The sequence below is a fragment of the Cryptotermes secundus genome, unplaced genomic scaffold (genome assembly GCF_002891405.2).
Source record: "Cryptotermes secundus unplaced genomic scaffold, Csec_1.0 scaffold661, whole genome shotgun sequence".
Classification (NCBI taxonomy): Eukaryota; Metazoa; Arthropoda; class Insecta; order Blattodea; family Kalotermitidae; genus Cryptotermes; species Cryptotermes secundus.
Genome location: NW_019745089.1, coordinates 126,042 through 150,747, shown reverse-complemented (window position 1 = coordinate 150,747; position 24,706 = coordinate 126,042). Strand labels below are relative to the sequence as shown.

Here is a 24,706-nt window from a genome sequence, read left to right as displayed (position 1 = left end):
ATGTGACAATTTGAAACAGATATATATACAATGTATAATAGAACTGAATTGGGTACTTGTATAATTTTAAAAGCCTTACACCGATTTTATCAACACAATTTTGATATCGATAGATAACTCCATAGCATCCCTAACTCAAGAAATATCATAGTAATCTTTGCCCTCTGTAGTGAGACAGTACCTTGTTTAAATTTCAATTCATAATCATTCATTTATTTAATATTCCTATTGAGTCAGTGACTAAAAAGAGACTTGCTAAGCTGTATACAGCCAGCAATTTATAAACCTGACCAGATTATCCATCACAGTTGTTGTCTGTAACACATAGTCCCAGAGGCTCTANCCTGTACAGTGTGGAAACAAGAACTAGCCGCTCCAGCACTTTAGACATAGGGCGAGTAACCCTAACAATTTTAAATTTTAAATTTAAAATTTAGAGAAAATTTTAAAGGATTTTAAAATCATAACTAAAGATTTTATAGTGCTACTACAGGAAAATCAAATTTGACGTGTGCAATATAATCTACATACCAGACACACATCAACGAGGTAGATGTTGATAATACGAAGAAAATAACAATGTGTTTTTAAATGTTAAATTTTAGACTGGGTTCAGTGTGGCAGCAACGTAAGGGTATACACCTGATGATGGCCAATAGAAGCCGAAACATGTAGTGTAGAAGAGAACAAGATCAAAGACATATAATATATATTGTTTGCACTTGGGACGGAGTTTGTATCATTTATCGCTCTATTACATGTTAAAGTGATCGTTTTTTATTAGTTCTTTTTCTCACCACAGAACCATTCCCTCTTGGTTGGGATAAATAAGGAGGTGCCATGACACACATACAAAAGAGAAAAGCAGAACATTTATTTATAACCATCATCTGTGTTATTTACATGTATTTACTTATTTACTCTTGGGTGTAACTTCCAATTTAAAACAATTCTCCTGGACTCTACATACAGTCCAGTGATATGTAACTGATTGTGCCACACTTGGAATTATTACTGATTTTCTGAACTTCAGAATACTACTTAATGAAATGCCAAAAGAAATTACCAAAATCTTGCACACTTAGTAAACACTCAATGCTTTTACAAATCTTTATAAAGAAAGAAAGTATTTATGGAACCCAGTTATATATTACAGATTGCTATAGTACCATTTCCTTCTTGTTACATTCACATGATTGGAAACAACACTGTAACCCGGGCTTTGTGATGTCAACAGTTGATCTAATGTGTTTAGATACATGTTATGACTCAAAGCATTTATTTATTTATTTTGAAAATACGTTTGTCTATACTTAAAAATGCATTACCCGAGGTTGAATATTACAAGAATATGCTTTAATTGATCGTGTGCATATTAACGCAACTATATGGAACAAGTGAAAACCAAGTTCCTGATGTTCTGTGAGCTGTCTACCTGTTTTTATATGTCAGTGATATAGAATACTACTTCATGTGAGCAACTACTAGATAAATGACACATCTCTGTGCCCATACTGTAAAGCAATGCTAACCAATCCCACTGCATTAATGGCAGTTTAAGGAACAACTACTAAACGTAAGATTTATTTTGCGCTTTGAGATAACGCAGAAGAGACATTTTGTGACACAAGTCAGAACTGCTAGGTTGTACATATTTTCACTCTTGCTAAATGACACACGGAACATCGACCAGAGGGAGAGATCTTACCTTAAATATCACCCAAATAAAATTCTCTTACAAGAGCAATTGGTCTAGTGTGAATCTGGAACTAAAGCTTAAGAACAATTTAAGATCAAAAGATCTTAAGAACAATTTAATTATTTCAATTCTTATGAACACATAAACAGAACTGGGCTACTTTTATTTGAAACTCAGTGCATAACAGCTTAGTAGCTTAGTTAAGCTGTCTTTGTGAATTCACTGTGCCCAACACCAATCATAGTGATTTTAAGAAATTACTGCAATACAAAATAGTCCCTCATATTCATTTCAAATGTTTAAAATCAATGTAAAATTACCCTGCATATATATGACGTCACTGCCATGCTACAACACAATCGACCAATTAAGTGCTACTCACATAAAATGGAGACCAAATGCACCACTTCTATCCTACAAACATTTTTGGTCAATTATAATAATTTCTATGGCATTAAAACAATCAGGCCTACATCATAGAAATTATGGCAGTGGAATTTGGCCTTTCCTTCCTCAGTGTGACTAGTTTGTTTTCTGTAATAATATTAATTATGACATATATATACATTTCGATAATTTTGTACATGTTTTTAAAACTGCAGTCGTTGTTATTATCCTACATATATTATTGTTATAATGATACTCCTATGATGTTACTTTGCTTCTCTTCAACGTTAAAATAGTGTTATGTACACACATCATGTGTAGGCTTACGGAAACTATGAACAAACATTTGTTTGCTTCATGATTGGTTCTACTGTTAAATAACTATTTATATCACATTGGTACTTACGATGGGAGAAACATTTCATGGAATATTTAGTACATACAATTATGTATATATGTATATGTATCAGCTTTCTTTTTGAACATTATTCTAATATCGCAGATGCACCCACAATTATGACATCCACAAATGACATTCCAGTAATGGTATATGAACAGCTGGTTCCTCCATTTTGTTCCTTCCTGTGTATTTGTTTATATTTTTATCTAACTACAATAGGTATAAAAATGAAACAGATTGTTTTATTCAGCTGATAGATATACTCAAGAACCAGTCCACATGTTTCTTGAGAAGAAACACAAAGAAAGTTCAGATATATTTAATATTCATTATGTAAAAATTTTTTCATTACAGCACACATATAATTATTTCCTCACTCAGAGCTGTGCCATGTTTTTACCACCAAATTGTATGCAACAAGTCTACATGACTCAGGATTATTTGTATGAAATACAAATATGTAACATTTCAGAGACTTCAACAATTAAGTGTCATACACACAAAGTTACCACGATGCACAATTGTATATAAAATTACTAAATATCATTGCTTTTTAACTGATACCAATGATATTAAATTGATCACACAGAACAAGTGTCGTGTTTCCTTAGATGCTACATGCTATAGATATATTATGAGGCACTACCTGTAATAACTGATTCATGAAAATTGGGATTAGAAGTTCAGGGGAATAACATTACTATTCCTACATGCTATGTGAGATACATATATGCCATAGCTGTTACCTATGACATGGGATAGCAATTTACTGCAGACTGTAGTCTTTACACAATCCAATTATTGACGACCTTTCCTTAGAAGAAATGTTGACTGTAACTGCAAAAGTTTTCTAAGTTATGCAGCTGCAGTTCATACTAATATTGCATGTTTCTTGAGAATAGGTCTTCAGCTTTGGCTTCTTGTAGTTCAAAGCCACTGTTAAGAATTAGGTAAAATAACTTCTCAAATGGTAACATAAATAAGTTTGCTTTATATATTCATTTCATTCTTATTACTTATAAGTGATGTCTACCCGATGGTATAAATTATTAATTTGATTGTCCCACTCACATATGATTTTTGTGATGAATATAACATAATAATTAATGTGGCTTACTGACCTTAGGCTGTAACGAAGGTTTGAGATACCACCCCAGCACTATGTGTTTCACAGAGTATGCAAGGCAGGCAAAATTACTGTTGAAGCAGAACTGCTTGGGATTTTCAACTTTAAACCATCTTGAGATCCACAAGAAACATGAACGGTAACATCTCAGCAAAATGAGCAATACAAAATGAATGGAATCATTAAACTCTTAGTTTTCTAAACTGCAAAGAAAGCTTAACTGCAGTAATGTCACATACCAAGGCGAGTCTTGAATTTGCAAGAGCCCCTTTTCCATAGAGTGGTAACTTATCCACACTTCATACAGAACTACACAAAATTTTCCACATGGGTATCTTGTTTATGGACATGCAAGTCTATAAAGAAGTTCACAATGTTATGAATCCTTCCATATTATTTATATTTCCAGAGAATTCTTCATTTTATCAGACCATATCCTTTGTGCAACCCGTAATTCAATGCTATACTACTTTATCTGTTCACTTAGGGAGAGTCTCTCATGCCAAGATCATATTCCTCTTTAAGAATATCAAAACTTGTAAGGCTTTTGTGTTGTATTACCTTTAATCATTAAATGTTATTATCCCAAGTTTAATACAATTTCTAAAAGACACCATCAGTGAAGTCAAAAATCTTGTTTTGGAAATTGATGTATCAAAAACAGTCACAATTTTTGGAAGAAGCCTTGGCATTAAATGTACAGCAATTATGAAATCAATTTATCATTATGAAAATGACTGATTTACAATTTCACACTTCAGCATTCTGCAAATATTCTACATCTGTACCCTTTGCTTCAGAGATGACATGAATACATAACATGATTCTCAATCCATATCAATATATATGCATCGCCTAAAATTCAGACCTATTGAAAGCTCTCAAATGCACACTGAGTTTACTTACATTCATCACAGAGAACCAATTATATATACTGATACTCCTTCCAAATCATATAAATATAAGTACAGCTCATTGAGTGTGACAAAATATATTCATGATTGCAGTCTTAGAAATTTTATAATGCAATTTCATGAAGGCTCTTTAAATTGACAGTCCAGGTAAGACATTCTTTTTTGCTAAGAATTCCTAGCATATTTTCCACATGCGTATTCAGATAAGAAATCGTATATTTTAAATAATAAATACCCAATTATACAAATTCTGCACAGTTCATAAAAAAGTAGAAACAATGTATATATTTGTCCTTAAATGGATTAGTCCCTTTAGAGTGCTCCCAGATTCATTCTGAGAACCACAAAACTACTTATTTTTGTATCTCAGACATCAAAAGCTCTGATAGTAAGGAATGATAAGCCTTGTGAATGCATGTATCCTAAAGAAGTTCCAAATACTCTAAAGTAAAGATGAAAACGTTCGCATCATCATATATATACATATAAAATCTTGTTTGCAATATATTTTCTGCGGTTCATATCTTGCTCACCATTCCATTTCTGGAGTCATTTAAGGAAATAATGGTACTAGGAAAAGATGCAAATAAAACCAGTTCTTAGAATAGTGTTTCCATGTATACGGTCCGTTATATATTTTATTTCTTATTTCTTTCCCCCCAGAATTTGTGAACCAGAAAACTGTGCAGCCAGCTTTCTCACATGGTGCTTATTTCTCTAGGCTGCACCAGGAGGCCCCAACACTGTGACACTGGTTTGCTCTTCAGAAGACACTAATGCTGCAGAAGATCACGTGACTGGGGCGTATCCAAGATTCTTCCTCTGCAGAAATAGATGGATCTCCCTGAAGCTGGGTCGCTCGGATTCATGGCGACGCCAGCATTCACACATGAGGTCATATATATCCTTCGTACAAGGCGGTGCTGGTGGTCGGGGTAGGTATGCAAACTGACCGTCATCACGTTGCATGTGAGCTAAGTTTTCCACTACTTGTGGGTCAGTTAGCATTTCGAACGGAGGTCGGCGTCCCAGGTTGAGGATCTCCCACAGTGTAACAGCAAAAGCCCATACATCACTCTTGGTCGTGTATTTACCCTGAAGACAAAAGCTGCTACTTATTATCAACGTAACTGCAACAGGTTCCTTGAGAAATCTGATTTCACTGTATGAGGAGAACTATGTAATAAGTACTGTCTTCCAGGGTGTAACACTGTTTGACCTGGTAGAATGACACCAACATTTCGCAGGAACCTACTGCCCCTATTTTCATATTTTGTTACATCCTGGATGACAGTAAAGTATATGTTTGCCATCATGAGAACCCCAGATCTAACAAGACTATGTAAAATTTTAAATGTATGCAATAATTCCCTAATCTCTCATTTTGCATGCATGTGAAATCTGATCGCTTCCTTCCAGGAACAGCACAGACTGAGAGTGTTTGCGGTACAGAGTGCAGAGAATATTTGTAGTACCTAAGAGGAGGAATGCAACAGAGGCTAGCTAATGAGGAGCTTTATAACTTGTATTCTTCACCAAATTTTTTTTTTTTCAATGGCTCTTCCAGCCCTTATAGGGCCCAGGCCTCTTCTTCATTTCTGTAATCATTTTCTCACAAGCGGTAGGACTCCCTGGACGAGTGATCAATGCGTCGCAAGGCTGCTACCTAAGCACAGGACAACACAAACACAGAATAAATGCATAAACACACCAAACATGGGATTCGAACCCACAATCCGTTCACGCCTTAGACAGTGCGGCTACTGTGACAGGCCACCAAATATCATTAGGACACTAAAAGTAAACGACACACGACACACAGGAGGAATCACCAAGCACTACAACTGCACAACACAGGGGAGCATTAAAGAGTGTAAAATTTGGAACTGTATTCACTGATTGAAGTGCAGCAGTTCCCAACATGAAGTTCGAAGAACCTAGTCGCAACATATAATGCATGATAAAATTTAGGTGGATGAATCTGACAGGGCATGTAGCATGTATTGAAGGGGCGAGAAGTGTATAAAAATTGGGGTTGGTAAGCTTGAAGGGAAGAGACTGCTTGGAAGACCTGGGTGTAGATGGAAGGATAGGACTAATATTAAGATTGATCCTAAACAACTAGGTTATAAGAGTATGGACTGGATTTAGCTGGCTTAGTTTAAATTGTTGTGGTGGGATTCTGTAAATACTGTAATAATCCTTCGGTTTTATAACGATATATAGGTTTTGACCAGCTGAACTTTTTATAGGGAACCCGGTTCCATGGAATTAACGTAGAAGAATATTAATAAATGACACTATAAAAAAAATAAAATAGAAACGGGGCTGAGTACGAGGGGGGTTAGTAAATAGGTCACAAATGGAAGTAAAACGTAAAATATGTGATATTCGTACCTGTAAAAAATATTTATTTCTCGACATATCCTCCACCAACATTTATACACTTGTCCCTTCGCTTTACCAGTGCGTCGAAACCCACAGGGTAGAAGTCTTTTGATGGTTGTCTTGTCCACTTCCGTGCCTCCGTTTCAACCTCTTCGTCATCAACGAAACGTTTCCCACTAAGATGGAAATTTCTCGACCTAGTTATGAACCGCTTTACGCGACAAACACTTCCCACCGTAAACAGGAACCATTTTTTATGAATATCCTTTGCATTGAGTCGTTTTACTCATAAAAACTCGCAACAGAACGCTACTCTTCGGTGATTAACTGAAGCCATTTTGACTACTGAAACCAGCCTGTGAACAAGCCCATATGCGTCTGCTACCTAGGCTGTCATGAAGCTGAACCGTGCTGGTACCTAGCGATACACATAGAAAACCTATTACATACACTACAGCTGTTTTACTTCCATTTGTGGCCTATTTACTGACTCTTCCTCGCATTAATCTCAATAAGGTAAGTAAGAGGGACGCGCCATAGCTCAAGCGGTTAGTCGCTGGCTTCCCACCGAGGCGGCCCGAGTGATCCCGGGTCTGGTCAAGTGGGATTTGTGGTGGACAAAGTGGCACTGGGGCAGGTTTTCTCCGAGTACTTCGGTTTCCCCTGCCAATCTTCATTCCACCAGTTGCTCCACAATCACCCTCACCTATCATCTGGGGCTGGTACAACAGGCCAGAAGTGGCCGCAGTACAAGGGACTTAGTCCCACCCCACTAGCAATAAAAAAAACGGTAAGTAAGACGTATCCCCAGCGGGTATTCGGAAACTCAGTTTACAGCAACGACACCTACAGACTACAGTCCAACCACGCGATATTAATACCGATTACTTTCTCATATTTCCTAACTAAATATTGATAAAGGAAAGTACTTTCACCATATCACCCTGGATGTGTTCGCCTCAAAGGGGTGGGGTCGAACCAATACACCTTCCTCTAACTATGGCCCTGACACACCTCAATCCTATTACCGTGACAGATTTTCATTACACACCTTACATATCCGCTCCCCACTGGTCCGACCCTACCCTCTTCCCTCCTTCAGGTAAACGTAACAAACCGATTTCCAAGAATACAGATTCACCGCGAAGAGGGCTAGTGCGGTATGTGTCGGCCCGACTTCACAGGGGGAGCGCCCGACTCCTCGGTCTGAAGATCTTACTGTACATTACGCAAGACTGTGTTAGCGTGTTGCATGACGAGCAGTTTCAGCAACCAGATCGTTACAGCTACTCCAAGGTGATTCTAGTTTTCAGTTAACGGCAGTTTACAAAAAGTTGACGAGTCTAACTAAACGAAACAGTTCACGCCATGAACTTTCAGAGGCTGATAGTTGCTCAGCTGTTCAAAAAACTTCCAGCCTTTTTATGTAAAAGAGATGAAATGATATGCGGTTACAGAAAATTGCACAATGATGAACTCCATAACTTGTACTTTTCGCCAAATATAATTAGAATAATTAAGTCAAGGAGATTGACATTAGCAGGGCATGTAGCATGCAACACGGGAGAAGAGGAATGCATATAGGTTATTAATGGGAAAACCAGAATAAAAAAGACCACTAGATGAGTTAGACGTAGGAGGGAGGATAATGTTAAGATGGATCTTAAAGAAATAGAATGGAGTGGTATGAACTGGATTGTTCTGGCTCAGGATACGGACCAGTGAACATGGTAATGAACCTTCGGGTTCCATAAAATGTTGCGAAACTCTTGTATGACTAAGAGGCTGGCGGCTTCTTTAGAAGGGCTGACCTCCATGGCGTAGGTGTATGAAAGTTGAAAGTTCATTACCGTGTTGACGGGACCCCACCAAGTCCCTGCGTTCTGCAACCTGAACCTAGTTCACAGCGTCACACCCTGCGTCTTTAGACCTGGTTAGGGAACGATGTGTACTTCCTTTATTCCAGTTGAAACTGCGCCATATCTCACTGGAGTATGAGAACAGTACATCTCCAGTTTTATTTAGCACTCGAACTACACTCACAGCATTTGAAAAGAGCGTCTATCCACTGAATGCTGTAGTGTCTTTTCTAAAGTAAATGAAATTACTTTATTCTACAAAATATTACGCCTATGCTACACTTAGTATGCGGGTGCATTTCCTTTGTTGCGTCAGTTCTCGCCTTCTTCAAGATGGAGTGGCCTTATTTTGATCAATTGAGTTCAGGGAAACCATAAACGTATTAAAGACGGGGCTGTGGTAAAGTCAGCCAAACTCTTTGCACTTCTGCAAGCAAGAATATAAGACCATTCTATAAAACTTTTTCATAATATTGACTCAAGTAAATCCTGAGGGTTCTCACAACGAAATACACGTACTTAGGATTTATAAATTTTTACACTCTGTTTAGTCTAATATTCCGAACAGAACATGCTTCGTAAATTTGATCTGTTTCCTTCTTCAAGTCAAAAGATGGATCCAAGCTCGTTCTAAGGGATACAACTGAGCCCGTTTACGAAGAGTTGTGTTCCGTCCGCATTGCTGAACGATGGACGAAGTCCATGAACTAGTATGCCTAATCCTAAATACTATTTTAGTAAGCGAGAAAATGCCCATGCATACCGGAACACATAATAGTCTCCAGAAATGATGTAATGAAGTGTACTTTGCTTTACTAGGCGCAACACAGTCTGAGTTACTGACTAACCAACTAACTCCGAGGAACTGAGTCCTTCCTCAGAAGCAGCTAATGACTCAGCTACTCAAAAATATTCCCCCAGTTTTATGGAACCTGTCCATAGAGGGATTCATCTACTGATTTCAGTCATAAAACATGTAGGATTTCATATCCTCTTGTCTATAATGACGTTAACTCCGTTGAAAGTTAGCCAACGTTTCGGAGGAACGTGTCCGATTGCTACCTGTTCAACGCTGGTTTCTCTCTTGGCTTATTCTTCGACACTGAAGATGGAGGCGACATGTTTCTACGAAACGTCAGTAACTTTTAACTCATACTCTCCAGTATCATTGAACCAAAGCGGCCTCCATAGTCTAGGGGTAACGTTCCCACCTCATGACTCAAGGTACGCGGGTTCAAACCCGGCGGAGGTCGTGGAAAAATTCAGGGAACAAGTCCTCCGGGAGGGACTTAGGCCGTGGGTCCCGTGTCGTAGATTTACGGCACGTAAAAGATCCTCATGTCTCTAGGAGACCTCTGAGCAAAATTAGGTAAAAAGTTTCCCGCCCAAGTAGTTTCCAATGCCTCCGGTAGATGGGGAAGTATCAGGTATCACTGCCAGTAGAGGGGCCGAACTCGCTGGCTGAACGGGGCTGATAGCGAGCACCAGTACCGGAAGGGTATGGCGACTGGTAGAATATCAAAGGGGGACGTACAATAGATCAACAACTGGTCGCGGTGCATGGGGAAACCCACCCCCTCCAATAATGAATGAATGAATCATTGAACCACGTATTAGGCACAGAAATTGGTTTCATGAGTGTTAGAAGCAAACAGTGTCGCGATCAACCGACACAGAACTGCGAGATACAGGTTACATACCTGGAATATAGACTCCCAGGCCATCCAGCGGATCGGGAGGGCCATGGTGCCATCTACCTTGTAGTAGTCAGCAGCGTAGAGCTCGTTGTCTGTTCCGAAGTCGGATATCTTTATCTGGTACGCCTTTCCCACGAGGCAGTTCCTGCACAGGAACATAAATGTACTCCACTGCCCACATCACGACCCTGCACTAGTCGATAGGTCAGTCGGGTGCACAAGCAAATTGCAACTAATGCACATCACTGCGCCCTTACATGATCGTGTCATTTTCAACAGCGTAGTACTAAAAATAAAAGAGCTGGAGAAATCTGGGTTGGAAAACATTGGCTGAATCATGATGACGCAATTCTTGTTCCTATCTAACGACGATTTTATACGTTAAAGTATCACAAACGGTTCATGAAATGAGTAATTTTTAGTTTAGTTTCCTAATTTCTTGGGGTGGGGTGAGACTGAGTCAACTTGCTACGTCGGCCACTGGCTGCCCTATTGTACCAGCCCCGGATGATAGACGACTGTGGAACCATCGGTGGAATGCAAATGGCAGAGGAAACCGAAGTAATCGAGGAAAATCTACCCCAGTGCCACTTCGTCCACCATAAGTCGCACATGATCTGACCTGGGCTCGAACCCGGGTCGCCGCGGTACGAAGCCGGATACTAACCGACTGAGCAATGACACGGCCATGAAACGTGCATACTTAAAGAGGCACACTTCTAGAGCGGATATTTAAAATGCTATAGTTTACATGTGTTTGATGTGTCCTGTTCCGAACGGTTTCAATGTACAGTTCCAAAATTGTAAGATTTGAGGCTTTCACGGCGGTGACTATGAAGAAAGCAGTCTTCTGGGATTTGGCACCGTGTATATGTGGTGTTAACCGACGTTTCGGATGAACGTATCGCCTCCGAAACGTCGGTTAACACCACATATACACGGTGCCAAATCCCAGAAGACTGCTTTCTTCAGTTCCAAAATTGTTGGTAAAAATAGATATTACGTACTGTTTCTAATACCGGTATTTACTGTTAACGTGACCAAGCTGGTACAGTTTACCTAGTGCAACACATTTTCGAGAATCCCATCGTCAATATCACTGCACTTTGCAGCTCGTGTGAGGACACGGCGTGTTGCTTGCCTGTACAGTGTACGGTAGGCCGCACACCGACCTGCGTCAAGACATGTAACAGTCAAGACACGATGTCTGCGACATGACGCAAAGAAAGGAGCACTGTTGAAACGATCGAGATTATGCAAACCGCCTAACACCGGTCAGAGTCATTATGTCAGCATCATGACATATAAAGTACACTGTTGATGACATCTACAAGAGGTTAGGCATTGTACAGAAACACGGTAATTCATTTATTAATTTACTGGTCTGTGTAATGGAAAGCGAAAGCCAAAGGGAAATGGTAACATTTTTATTAGAGCACAAGTTGATGTCCATATTGAAACAAGCTTGTAACTTGCTTAACGATTATAAACTTCCAATATCCTTCATTAAACACAGTTTCGAGAAAGTGTGAAGAGACTGAAAGGATCCTTCTCCACGCTGTGAAAATCCTTGAAACGTTAGCTGTCGAATGCATATTTTAAATACCTTGTCGATATTGGGTTCAAATACGGATATTTTAAATAGCTTCCAAAATTTATGTTATAAAGCAACCCACATCATCGCCAGGCCGCGCCATAGCTCAAGCGGTTAGTCGCTGGCTTCCCACCGCGGTGGCCCGGGTTCGATACCGGGTCTGATCAAGTGGGATTTTTGGTGGACAAAGTGTCGCTGGGGCAGGTTTTCTCCGAGTACTTCGGTTTCCCCTGCCAATCTTCATTCCACCAACTGCTCCACAATCACCCTCACGTATCATCTGGGGCTGGTACAATAGGCCAGAAGTGGCCGCAGTACAAGGGACTTAGTCCCACCCCACTAGCAATAAAAAACACATCATTCTATGGTGCATTATTATAATTTATCTGGTTTTATACTTTCCTCCATTTTGCATTTAAATCAGGTGGTCTCTTCAAAAGTGTAAAATCAAAGTGTCAAAGCAATGTGAAGAGAATGCATGCTATGTGACGGAAATTACACACACACACACACACACACACACACACTGTGTCCAATACAGAAAGTTATTTGTTCCTGCGGGAACAAGTTGAGGCCAGGATACATTCCGAAACAAGGCAGCACTACAATACTGGGAATAATAATGTTTCGGGAGCGTCGAGAAAAATTAAATTCGAGTTGAACATATTTTACACGAAGCCACAGGAATGACAACCGTCTTTGTATAAAATAGAAAACAATAAACTCCGCACAGTATTTTAGTAAAAAGTGAAAGTAACTTTTAGGGCTTCTAGACAAAGTTTCTACCCCAATTAATTACGTATCTCTGAAGCTCATTTCCCTTGATTCGCACTTTTAAGCTCACGCTTCCAGTTAATGATGAAAGAGAACTCCTGTTTTGTCCAACATTTTCGCTGGTACATTATTTGTTTCATATCGGTATAGCGACTGGCTACGGGCTGGATGACCAAGGGGTCAGAGTTCGAGTCCCGGTAGGGTCAAGAATTTTCTCTTCTCATGTAGTCCAGACCGGGTCTAGGGTCCACCCATCCTCGTATCCAATGGGTACCAGGGGCTCTTTCCCCGGGGGTCAAGAGGCCGGGGCGTGAAGCTGACCACTCACCTCCAACTAGTGCCGACGTAAAGAGAATGTGGATCTATACATCCACTCCCCCATACGCCTTCATGGCGCAGTGTTTAATTAGTTAAGTACAGGGACAAATTTGCCTTACTGGAAATTTTAAATAACCCAGCACATGAGGGTCAATTTTTTTTTACATACTGATGATTGCCAAACCCTAGTCTGGTACACACAGAATTACAAGCAAAGTTGTAATGTTCTTTTTATTCTTCTTCCTCAGACGGATTTCACCCATCGGTCAATTCCCATTCAGAATTAATCTGAAACTATGAATCTTACAGACACCTGGTGGGACACCTTTCATGCCGAATCAGCCTGTCACAAGGCCGCTAACTATACAACGCAAAAAAAAGGAGACATACATCCATGTCTCGAGTGGGATTCGAACACATTATCCCAGGGCTACAGAGGGAGAAATCATTTAATGCCTCAAACTTCATGGCTAGTGCGATAGGCACGTTGTAACGTTCTAATGACTAAAATTAAATATTGTAGCATGCAGACCCGTTACTAGGTAGCGATCAAAAAACAAACAGGTTCTCACAGCAACGAGTTTACACGCAACAATAGAGGAACCGCTTGAAACAGTGTTTTCCACGCGGTACGTATTAAGATGTTCTAAGGAACTTAGTCACTGCAGTTGTGAGCCAGCGGCCAACGAAGTGAGCGCGGAAACTGAAGAATCTCCACTGTTAAAGCCGTTATCAGGGAACGACTGGTGAAGACACAGAAGACTAAATAGATTTTGCACGTGCTGTAGTGAAGTGATTTGTAAAATGTGGCGATCGGCGATGGTGCCATAATTACGTGTAGTTACGAGTTGAGTGTGTCAGTGGTCGATAAATCCAATCTCCGTCTATAGCCTTCACGTGATAACATACTATGAAATAAATTTTAGATTGGCAGTACAGAACAGTGCGCAAAGGGGGTCGAACACTGGAAATCAATATAATGTCGGGACACAGGAAATCAATATAATGTCGGGAGAACACTTTTCGATGTTTCATATGCTAGTAAATTTAACTATTGATATTTTTTCCGCTGACAGTTTTCTACTGTCTCCATTCCATGCATTTTTAAGACAGCGCCCAAATAATATTAACTCATACATTATTTAATGTTATCCTCAAAACCTTCATTTTTCAGTTATTTCCGGTGGTTTTAGTCATGCCTTTGAGGAACATACAAGCCAAATTACGAAGCATGTTTCAGCCAGGTGCTGCCTACCTGGTGGCGAGATCACGGTGCACAAAGTTCAGCGTTTCCAGGTACCTCATGCCAGACGCAATCTGTGCCGCCATGTACAGGAGGCAGTTAAAGCTGAAAAAAGAAAGACAATTCCTGTTATTAGGTTTCACAAGCTGAAGTCTAATCTAAACTTCGGCTTTCGGGAATACGGCGCGTGGAATTTTGAAACGTTGTAATTATTGCAGCTGTCATCTTCAGGGTTACCCCTTACAGACAATAACTTTATGGGCGGCAATGTTTGCCATAAGTTGGAGGACATTCTGTAGGACTTATTCCCGAAAACAAAAAAAAGATAACGAAGATTTTTATTTTTTGGGGATATAACGCCATGTGGACCTGGGAAAGTCAACCGGAATTTCTGACGAAACCCTCCATCTTCAGAATCGAAGAATAATCTAAACAAGAAACCAGCAGAAGGTGGTAAGCTGCTTCTGCTGGTTTCTGGCTTGGCTTATTCTTCGACTCTGAACATGGAGGCGAAATGTTCCTCCGAAATGTAGGAATCTCTAGGAACAGACGGCGTTACAAGTAACTAAATTGTCTGTGTCCCGTTTAAGGGAAAAAGAAAAATCGTGTAAAATTTATATTGTGAAGAATAGTTAATTTCAATTTGGAATTTATGTTTTCTCTGCAAAGGGTAAAGATGCTGTACTTGGTTAAAGAGCATGCTGTTATAATGTATGGAGGAGTGGAAGTATAGTTCTACGCATTCATATCCTCGGCAATACAGATGAGCAGTCAGCTTCATGCCCCAGCCGCTTTATCCCCAGGGACAGTACCCATCAGATAAAGAGGATTTGTGAGCACCAGTGTCGGTCTAAATCCGGCGGTAAAAAGATAAATACCTTGCGACTGCCGGGAATTGAACACAGGTCATCAAATATATAGCCTTGTCATTATGCTGATTGAGCTATTCCGGTTCAATGGAACGGACACTGGAAATGTGGAGGAAATACTTCCCATCAGACAGTTCAGTCAAAAGCAGGGGGTGCATTGTTAGTTGCATGTTCTACCTCAAAATAATTTGGTCTTCATTTGTCACTTTGCTTGCGTCCGATTTCGTTTCTTCAGGATTAAAACATTTCCAATCTCCTGATATTAAAGCTCATATTTTGTCGTCCTTTAGTGTAACACTCATTAAAAATTCAACGAAATTTTACCATTAGTTACTTAAGATGTCATAATGTTAACTTCTTACGCCATTTCCGATATTCTTTTACAGTCCTAACTGTTATGAAATAATATGAGGGAGGGTCAATAAACAAGGTCACAAATGGAAGTAAAACAGTTGTAATCGATGTAACAGGTTTTCTATGTGTATCACTAGGTAGCAGCACAGTCCAGCTTCATGATAGTGCATGTTCAGAGGGTGGTTTCAGTAGGCAAAATGGTGACCATGCTTTAGGAGTACACTACCAAAAAGTACCATTCTATTATCGATTTTTGTGAATAAGAGGACTTAATGCAAAGAATATTCATAAAGACAAGTTTCCATTTACGGTGGGAAGTGTTTGTCGCGTAAAGCGGTTCAACTTTGGTGGCAAACGTTTCTCTGATGACGAAGAGGTTGAAACGGAGGTACAGAAGTGGTTTGAGAAACAATCAAAATACTTCTATGCTGCGGGTTTCGACGCACTGGTAAAGCGATGGGATACGTTTATGAAAGTTGGTGGAGAATATGTCGAGAAATGTCTTTCCCACGTTCGAACAGCATATGTTTTATGTTTTACGCCCTTTTGTGACTTATTTATTGACTCTCGTATGTCAAGGCCGAAGTTTAACGCCATCTCCCACGGATAATACGCATAAATAGTCAGCTACAAACCATTTCCTCCATATAGTACACTACACATCACGAATCCACATCAAAATATTATCAACACTCAATAGACACGATACACTGAGACAGAATATCGCTGTGGCGTCAACTACTACACACAGAAGTTCATGCTAAGGGTTAACGGTCGTCAGTTCGTTCCTATCGCAATTCGAAATTGCGCAATTTCAGAATAATATTACGTTACTTCTTCACTTAAATAGAAGCAAAACGCTCAAAACAGTAACTGCATTTTAACATTAAGTCCTCATTCCTTCAGAGAGTGTACAGTATACAAACACGTGTACAGTCTGTCTGGTGGATATTCACCCAGTGCCCTCATATTATAAATTGGAGCCCGGTTTCGTATAGGAGGACACCAATGCAGTAGAAAGGAACGAATCGTCATTCTGACAGAAACATTCCATCCCTCCATGCTACAATCGTAACAATTTAACGAAACGCGTTTTTAAATTACGTGTCCCAGATAGATCCAAGTGATTAGAAGAAGAGGATTCAGGTAATAAAGCGTCTTGACTTATTATACAATCCTGAATGCACAGATATATGATAGTAATGTCTGCATTAAAGCCGGTCACGGTAGCCGAGCGGTCTAAGCCATGCACTGTCTTCGCTCGCTCGGAAGCCGGGATCGTGGGTTCGAATTCCACTCAGGGCATGGATGTTTAGTTTCTGTGTGCNTGGTGTTGGGTTCGAAAGACTTTTCCATTGACACTTTACTTATGATCCCAATTATCGTTAAATTATTATTATTATTATTATTGGCCTCTGTGCTGTTAAGTTGTATGTAAATAAACATTNAAAAACCGAAGTGAACGGAGAAGTTCATGGGGGTAGGCCTAGGCCTACTGGGGCAGTAGTGCCAAGGAAAAAGAAATGTCTGCATTAAAAGCTTTGTCTGTCTCACGCACCTGTTTAACACATGCGCATTTACGACTGATTTGGTGTTGGGTTCGAAAGACTTTTCCATTGACACTTTACTTATGATCCTAATTATTGTTAAATTATTATTNTGTTAATGCTAACTTAAATTTTTCTTCGAATTATTATTAATTTAATGCCATTATATAGACTGTCTTATTTGTATTTTGTCTTTTAGTTATATCTGTATTTCTATGTACTCATGCCAACTTTGTTATTGGCCTCTGTGCTGTTAAGTTTGCACGTAAACAAACACGAATTGAATTCAATTATTATTATTGTTATGGCTCTACAGCCTTTTGTTGAGCCTTGGCTGCTTTTTCAGTTTCTTGATCCTATACACAGTCGGTAGGACTCCCTGGACGGGGGATCATCCTGTTGCAAGGCCTCTACCTAAACGCAAGACAATACAAACAGAATAAACGCACACAGATATCCATCCCTCGAGTGGAATTCGAACCCACGATCCCAGTGTTTGAGCGAGCGAAGACAGTTCATGCCTTAGACCGCGCAGCCACTGTGACCGGCAATTTATTTCTATTTACGAGACGAAAATGGGGCCTTGCAGAATCTGAAACCCAGGCCTTGTGAACCTGAGCACAAACTACGTATGTAATCTCTTCATTACACAATTTGGACATCTGAAAGTCAGAATAAGTGGCTAAGGTAAAGACATTTCTCCCATAGAAAGAAGCGAAACAATAGATAGTTATTATTGTAAAAGTAATAACATCAGACCGATAGGCCCATATTAATTATTAGTTCTTAAGCCTAATTACGAATATTCCACATAAAAATACAGGCGTAGAAGAGTAAAATTATTATGACTCTCATAATGTACGCTCATTATAACGGCATTATTATTACCTACTAATTACAAGCTAACACTGAATGTAATTACTGGACATGTGCTGCTTCTTTTGGATTATGGCAATGGCCAAGGTAAGAGTAAAATTGCTACTTTCTGTGCAACACAACAAGTGGATCATAGGGCCGTGCCATTCTGGCTCGGTTGCGCCGCAATTGATGGAGTCTTGTAATTCCATTGGCGCTTCAATTATTGAACAATTCCAGTGGATATCTGTCCTACTGTTAACGTATTCAATTCGAGTGCGCTCTCTCTCGCGGGCTGGTTTCACTAATCCCAGTTAATGGCGGATGAGGTCAGTGAATCTCAGGACTGTGGTACAGTCGGAAACACTGCAACTGTTATGTTTCGAATATGACCTCAGATAAAGTATTTTGTGACTGCGCACAGGAATATATCAGTGGTACTATGAATGAATTTCCTGTTTTCGTGCCACAATAGCAACTCATCTTGAAATATGAAAGTTCTGCTTCAAATATTTCTGTTTCAGTGACTGTTCTGGACTCAGTAACATAATCTGTAAACACTATTATTTTTTATTGCTAGCGGGGTGGGACTAAGTCCCTTGCACTGCTGCCACTTCTGGCCTATTGTACCAGCCCAAGATAGGTGAGGGTGATTGTGGAGCAATTGGTGGAATGAAGATTGGCAGGGGAAACCAAAGTACTCGGAGAAAACCTGCCCCAGCTCTACTTTGTCCACCACAAATCCCACTTGACCAGACCCGGGATCGAACCCGGGCCGCCGCGGTGGGAAGCCAGCGACTATCCGCTTGAGCTATGGCGCGGACATCTGTAAACCCTCAAACACTATACAATTTCAGATAGATTTACGAATATCGTAAATTCGCATTAATAACACTTAACTGTATTATTTTGGCTCAAAATATATTTTTATTTCGTCGTAAAGGTACAATTCCTTCACCAAAACTGTTTGAATGAAGAAGTACAAATATATTGCCATTCTGTGATGTCAGTCGGCTATACGTAAGCGCTCACAGAGGACATGGTTGCTCTCAATGTCTGATAGATAGCGTTAATTGTCAAACGGCCTCGACACATAGGTTCATAACACTTGTACATAATTTAACGAGTATAATTTCAAAAGCCAGTGTGGGCACGTGGATTCGCTTGTGCTCAAGATGATGCAGAACTCGTGTCTCTGCGCGATATCAGTCTAAATGTTTTAAGGTACGTGGCAGGCAGAAGTAAAGGAAGGAAGGAAGGAAGGAAGGAAGGAAGGAAGGAAGGAAGGAAGGAAGTGGGAAAATATTGTTGACAGGAAAAGCCAAAAGGAAATAAAAGAGAAAGAGAGAAAACAAGTATGCGATAAAAGTGTGAATGTTTATGGTAGGCCGCATAAATATACAGGTTGTATAAGTTAGCTTCGAAATTTCAACGGGAACTACATTAGCCCTACTAAAGCTGTAACTTAATCATCGGTGACCTTCCAGTTCCTCTGAACGATCAACGACTTCTCACAGAAAAATATCATAATTAAATCAATAAATATTCTCCATGCTCTGAATTACAATAATGAACTACCAATGTAAAAACAAACTAGAGGAGTAAATGAGGAAGAAGGCGCTGGCCGAATAGAAAACAAAACACCGCGTCCAACAGTTATCCCATTGCTTTGTATTTATTGCAGCGGGAATGTGTTTACCGAGCCGTTGCCTAGTAACTACCGTCTCTTTTGGTTTCTCTATTCGGAGTTGTTAGAATGGATTTCTTTCCAAACTAAGGGAAGTAGGCTGAAAGGGGGTGTTCTCACCTCAGAGTCTTCACGCCGACAGGCAGAGTACGCGCGCCTTCGGCAGGCACGTGTGTCTTGAGGAACTGGTTCAGGTCACCGTGGTCCAGGTACTCCATTACAACGCAGAGGGGCTCCTCATGGCTACACATTCCCAGCACTCGAGCGATGTTCACGTCTTCCAGAGCCGCCAAGATCCGCACATCGCGATGGAAATCGAGCCTGAAAAAAAAACCTCAACTTATGAAGATTTTTGGGTCAAAAACCCTACTCTATCCCATTATTAACTTCAGAATAGTCTCTTGGGCAGTGTACCGATAGACTGGTTCTGTTCTAAGTGAAGAATCATGTCAGTATCAGCGCCATAACAGGTTAATTTATAGTTATTTAAGGCATCAAGCCATGCCAGGGACGAAGGGAGTGCATCAGAGCATCTCGGGTGACTCGGATGAAGAGTAAATTTCCATAACGTCGTTGCCTGGGATCGAATCTCTCTCCCCCCGCCCCCCACTCTCGCCCAGTCTGGAGGCTTTATTTTCACTATGCGAGAGCCGATTTCTGACCACAGTCAAATTATTTTTTTTACTTTTTGCTTGACTGGCTTACTTTTTGACGTTAAATATAGAGGAAGTATATCCTTCCGAAACGTTAGCGAACTTTTACCACACTATAGGCCGGGATAGCTCACTCGGTATAGCGACTGGCAACCGGCTGGAATGATGAAGGGCCGGAGTTCGAGTCCCGGGAGAGTCAAGAATTTTCTTCACGTCGTCCAGACCGTCTCTGGAGCCCACCTAGCCTCCTATCAATGGGTACCGGGGGCCCTTTTTCTGGGGTAAAGCGGCCGAGGCGTGAAGCTGACTATTCACCTCCAACTAGTGCCGAGGTCAAGAAAATACAGATCTATACATCCATTTCCCCACACGCCTTCATTGCGCAGTGCTTCATTAAGGACATCTCTGCTTTACGTTTTACAGGGCGTTAAATCCCACGGGATAGTGCTCCTCATAGTCACCGATATCAGAACAAAAAATTCAGCACTTATTCTCTTTATTCTCCTCCCAAGCCACAGTACATGCGAACGGTGCACGCCTCTGCCACCAAGAACACTGTAGTGGAGCCAATACGTAAACGCAATAAACAAATTCTTAATAACTAGACGCTGTGAATGTCTGTCGATTTCCAAATTAAACCGCAGCTGTTCTCCTGCGTTTGTTTTTATGTGTAGAAAAATAAGCCTACTTTTTTAGTTCCCCTGGTGTTGATATATAATGTTTTCCTGTTGAATATGTTGCATGTTAAATGAGCTATGTATCACAGTACAAGATCGTGACAATAAAAACATGCACATGAGAAAGAGCCCATAACATTATCTCACATAAAACATCGAAATGATTTAAAGCTTAAAGAATCTTGGGCTTCTCTGTATCAGGAAGATTTCGAAAATATAAAATATATTTTTAATAAAGCACATGATATTTTTCTTCTTACTCAACCACCCCCACCCCCGGACTGTTGGCACCCTTTCTCATATCCTCCTTTATGTTTGCTATCATCCCTTCTCTGAACTTACCCCCTGCCATCTTACCGGGTCATAAAAAGGATTCCTCTCTTACCCTCTACTCCCCTTTACCTTCTACACTTGAGTCACGCAGTTCTGAAGTGTCAGAAGATGACAGTAATTATCAGAAGGCCCACTGATTTATGCAAGAAGCGCGGCAACTACGTGAGCTTGCATCTGATATCAACCTCCCCTTATTTCCTCTTATATACACTGTGGTAGGTTTATACATTACGCGTATGTATGACCATTTTTATTATACCTAGTATATAAACAACTCTACACTATTTTATGTAAATATTGGTAAAGGAAGCTTATATTTCCTCCCCCCAAACCTCCTTCTTTTGAACCTTTTAGGAATCAGGAGACAGCATTCTTGTCGCTGCTATTGGCAAGGAATGACATGAACTCATGGCAGAGGGATTTTTGTTTATGTGTCGTTTCCAGCGCATAAATCAGCGATATGCAAATGTTTAGGTGCAGGGGAAGTCACAAGAATGGAGAGTTACTGAGTTCATGAAATAGGTTTCGAGAAAACCATTCAGTATTGCATTCAGATTGTGATGTCAGGTTATTTGTAATCTCCCTACAGGGGTCTACAGACGTGGAAATAAATGTTCTCAGCCTTCTTACATTCCCTCCGTGTTTCTGGAGCACATGATAAAGATTACTGTCTTACGGAATAAGACGCCTTGTTGTCTGGTTCATATTTATTAACGTATTGGAGGGCCGTGTGGATTTCATCTTCAAGATGGAGGCAGCAGGTTCCTTCGAATCATACGTAAATATTTGTTACGGCCTAACATCCCAGAGTACACTAACCTTCAGAATCACAGACATGAGAAATTTATGTCTAGCGCGTTACAATCCTATGGGATGGTGCCACGCCGCAAACACGAAGACGACAGGCAGTTATTGCGAGAAAATTTCTTTTTCATTTGAGACTAATCTATTTAACTTCTTTAGTTGATTATTTTACAAAGTCGTTTGTCTAAGTGATCAATGAATGATAAACTGGAAAGGATTTGGAAGGAAGTGGAATTTTCCTGGATGCAATGGATAAATCCACAAAAAATGTCAGTCAGGATTACCGGTGTCCTAGCCAAGGTTTAAACCGAATACTTCCCGGATATGAGTCTGCAGTGTTTCCTCTAGATCAGCCACTTCGGCTGCCAGAGATGAGAACTCTCAAAATCCCTCTTTCAATTTCCAACGGACATTTAAGTAGTATTCGTTATTTCCGCCACCAACCCGTCCGAGGTTACCCGAACAGAAAATGTCACTTAGATACATTGGCGTAGATGGAGCGGTAACACTAAAAGAGATCCAAAAGGAAGAAAGTGTGAAAAAAGAAAGGCTGATTCCATCTGGCTCAAAGTAGAGACCAGTTCCTGATTCTTGTGACCATGATATTGAAACTTCAAGCTCTGTAAGAATGCGATGAAATTCTTTACTGTCTGCGCAATCATCAGCTTCTCGAGAAGGAATTTGCTCCATGGATGTAGGTAGTTTTTTTTATTGCTAGTGGGGTGGGACTAAGTCCCTTGTACTGCGGCCACTTCTGGTCTATTTTACCAGCCCCAGATGATAGGTGAGGGTGATTGTGGAGCAATTGGTGGAATGAAGATTGGCAGGGGAAACCGAAGTACTCGGAGAAAGCCTGCCCCAGCGCCACTTCGTCCACCACAAATCCCACTTGACCAGACCCCGGGATGGAACCCGGGCCGCCGCGGTGAGAAGCCAGCGACTAACCGCTTGAGCTGTGGCGCGGCCCCATGTAGGTAGTTACAGCGGAAACAATCTGATTATCATTGCTGGAGGGGGGGGGAATTACTTAATGACTCAGTAACTGGACTATATGGCGTCTATGGTTAGGATGAACGATGAATAATGACTTGGAGAGGATTTGGAACATATTGTGGCATAATAGAAGTACTATACTGGCATTTGTCTGGAAGGGCTAGGTAAAACCACGAGCAACTTCAGTCAGGATTTCCGGTGTCTTGGCCGAGATTCGAACCAAACGCCTACTAAATACGATTCTAGAGAGTTACTACTGGGCCACACAGTTCGATACAAATCGATAGTTAAACAAGAAAGGAACTCTCGGAAACAAACGATGAGAAGAGAGCGAAATTTTGGCAATGTAGGAAACACTGTTGATGTCATGGGGTCGAAGCGAGTTACAGGACAGCCACCAACATTCTCTGATCGATAGAAGTCTGGGGGCGCCTTGAGCTACCTGATGTTACGGTCCTGCGTTAACGTTTCTTTTTTACTCTCTCTTCGCTCACTATCATCAATCTCTCTTTCACACACAAGAATTTATCCTCCACACTGGAAGAAAGGAAGCAGGAAGCAACCCAGCCCAAACTAAACCTGAAGTCACGTGACAGATAAGCGGGCTTGCTAAGTGGTAGCGGCTCTGATTCTATCGGAAAGATTGAAAGTTAACACCCTGGACCTTAAGGCGTCTGCTTATTAGATTACAGTTTACTGTGTGCTCAATAACTTTTCCCTAGCGTCAATGGAAGTTCAGTCCCTCCCAGTGACGTCAACACCCTATTCCTTCCTTCAAATAATTTCCGAAGTTGGTTATTTAACGACGCTATCAATGTCGAGACTGTGTAGCAACGATGATAGGTTTATAAATGAATACAGATCAATTGGTGGTATGAGAATTGGAAGAGGAAACCCGAAGCACTGGGAGAAAACCTGCCCCAGTGCCACTTTGTCCACCACAAATCCATATTACCTGCCCTCGGATCAAACCAGGGCCGCTGAGGTGGAAAATTCTTACAAGTGAAGGAGTTTTCGATGGCTTAAGTGAGGACGATTTGAACTTGTATATGGGAGTCGCTCGGTTCGAATTTCGGCAGGAACGCCGGCTATCCTACGGGGGTTTTCGTGGTTCCCCACAGTCCCTCTAGGCAAATAGGTGAAGCCTACCTCAGTTAGGCCGTGACGGCTTCCTTCCACATCCTTGTCAATTCACCGTTAATTAAATTGTTCCCCCGTCAGCCGCTACAGTACAGAGAGTGTCAGCGTTGTTAAACAACCCACAAATAAACTAGCCGGAAAACGCCAAGAAAAACTACCAATAAAATTATAGAAAATATTCCCCCATTTAATGTGCTATTAATTTCATATTGAATGTAATTTTAATTCCTTAATGTTACTCCCCCCTCGTTGGTGTCTCCACCTTATCGTGGTGAGGGGGTTTGAGTATGCCAAGGACCCTGAGAGCTATACCAGCGGTAGCGTAGCTACTGGCAGGGCCTCCCTTGCTGGACAGGTCAAAGGGTAGGCATCAGACGAAGAGAGACACCAAAAAC

The 24,706-nt window shown here is 40.7% G+C and overlaps 1 protein-coding gene across 1 annotated transcript in view; it reads right to left on the bottom strand.

Moving 5' to 3' along the window:
• Positions 1-850: 850 nt before the first annotated feature.
• LOC111874944 (discoidin domain-containing receptor 2) overlaps positions 851-24,706 on the bottom strand; it is a gene marked incomplete at its 5' end in the record, with an annotated part of 144,583 nt that continues 120,727 nt past the window's right edge. Inside the window, 4 exon segments of the mRNA XM_023870829.2 lie at positions 851-5,621; positions 10,474-10,615; positions 14,412-14,504; positions 19,832-20,032. Of these exon segments, the coding sequence (XP_023726597.2) occupies positions 5,316-5,621; positions 10,474-10,615; positions 14,412-14,504; positions 19,832-20,032 (742 nt within the window).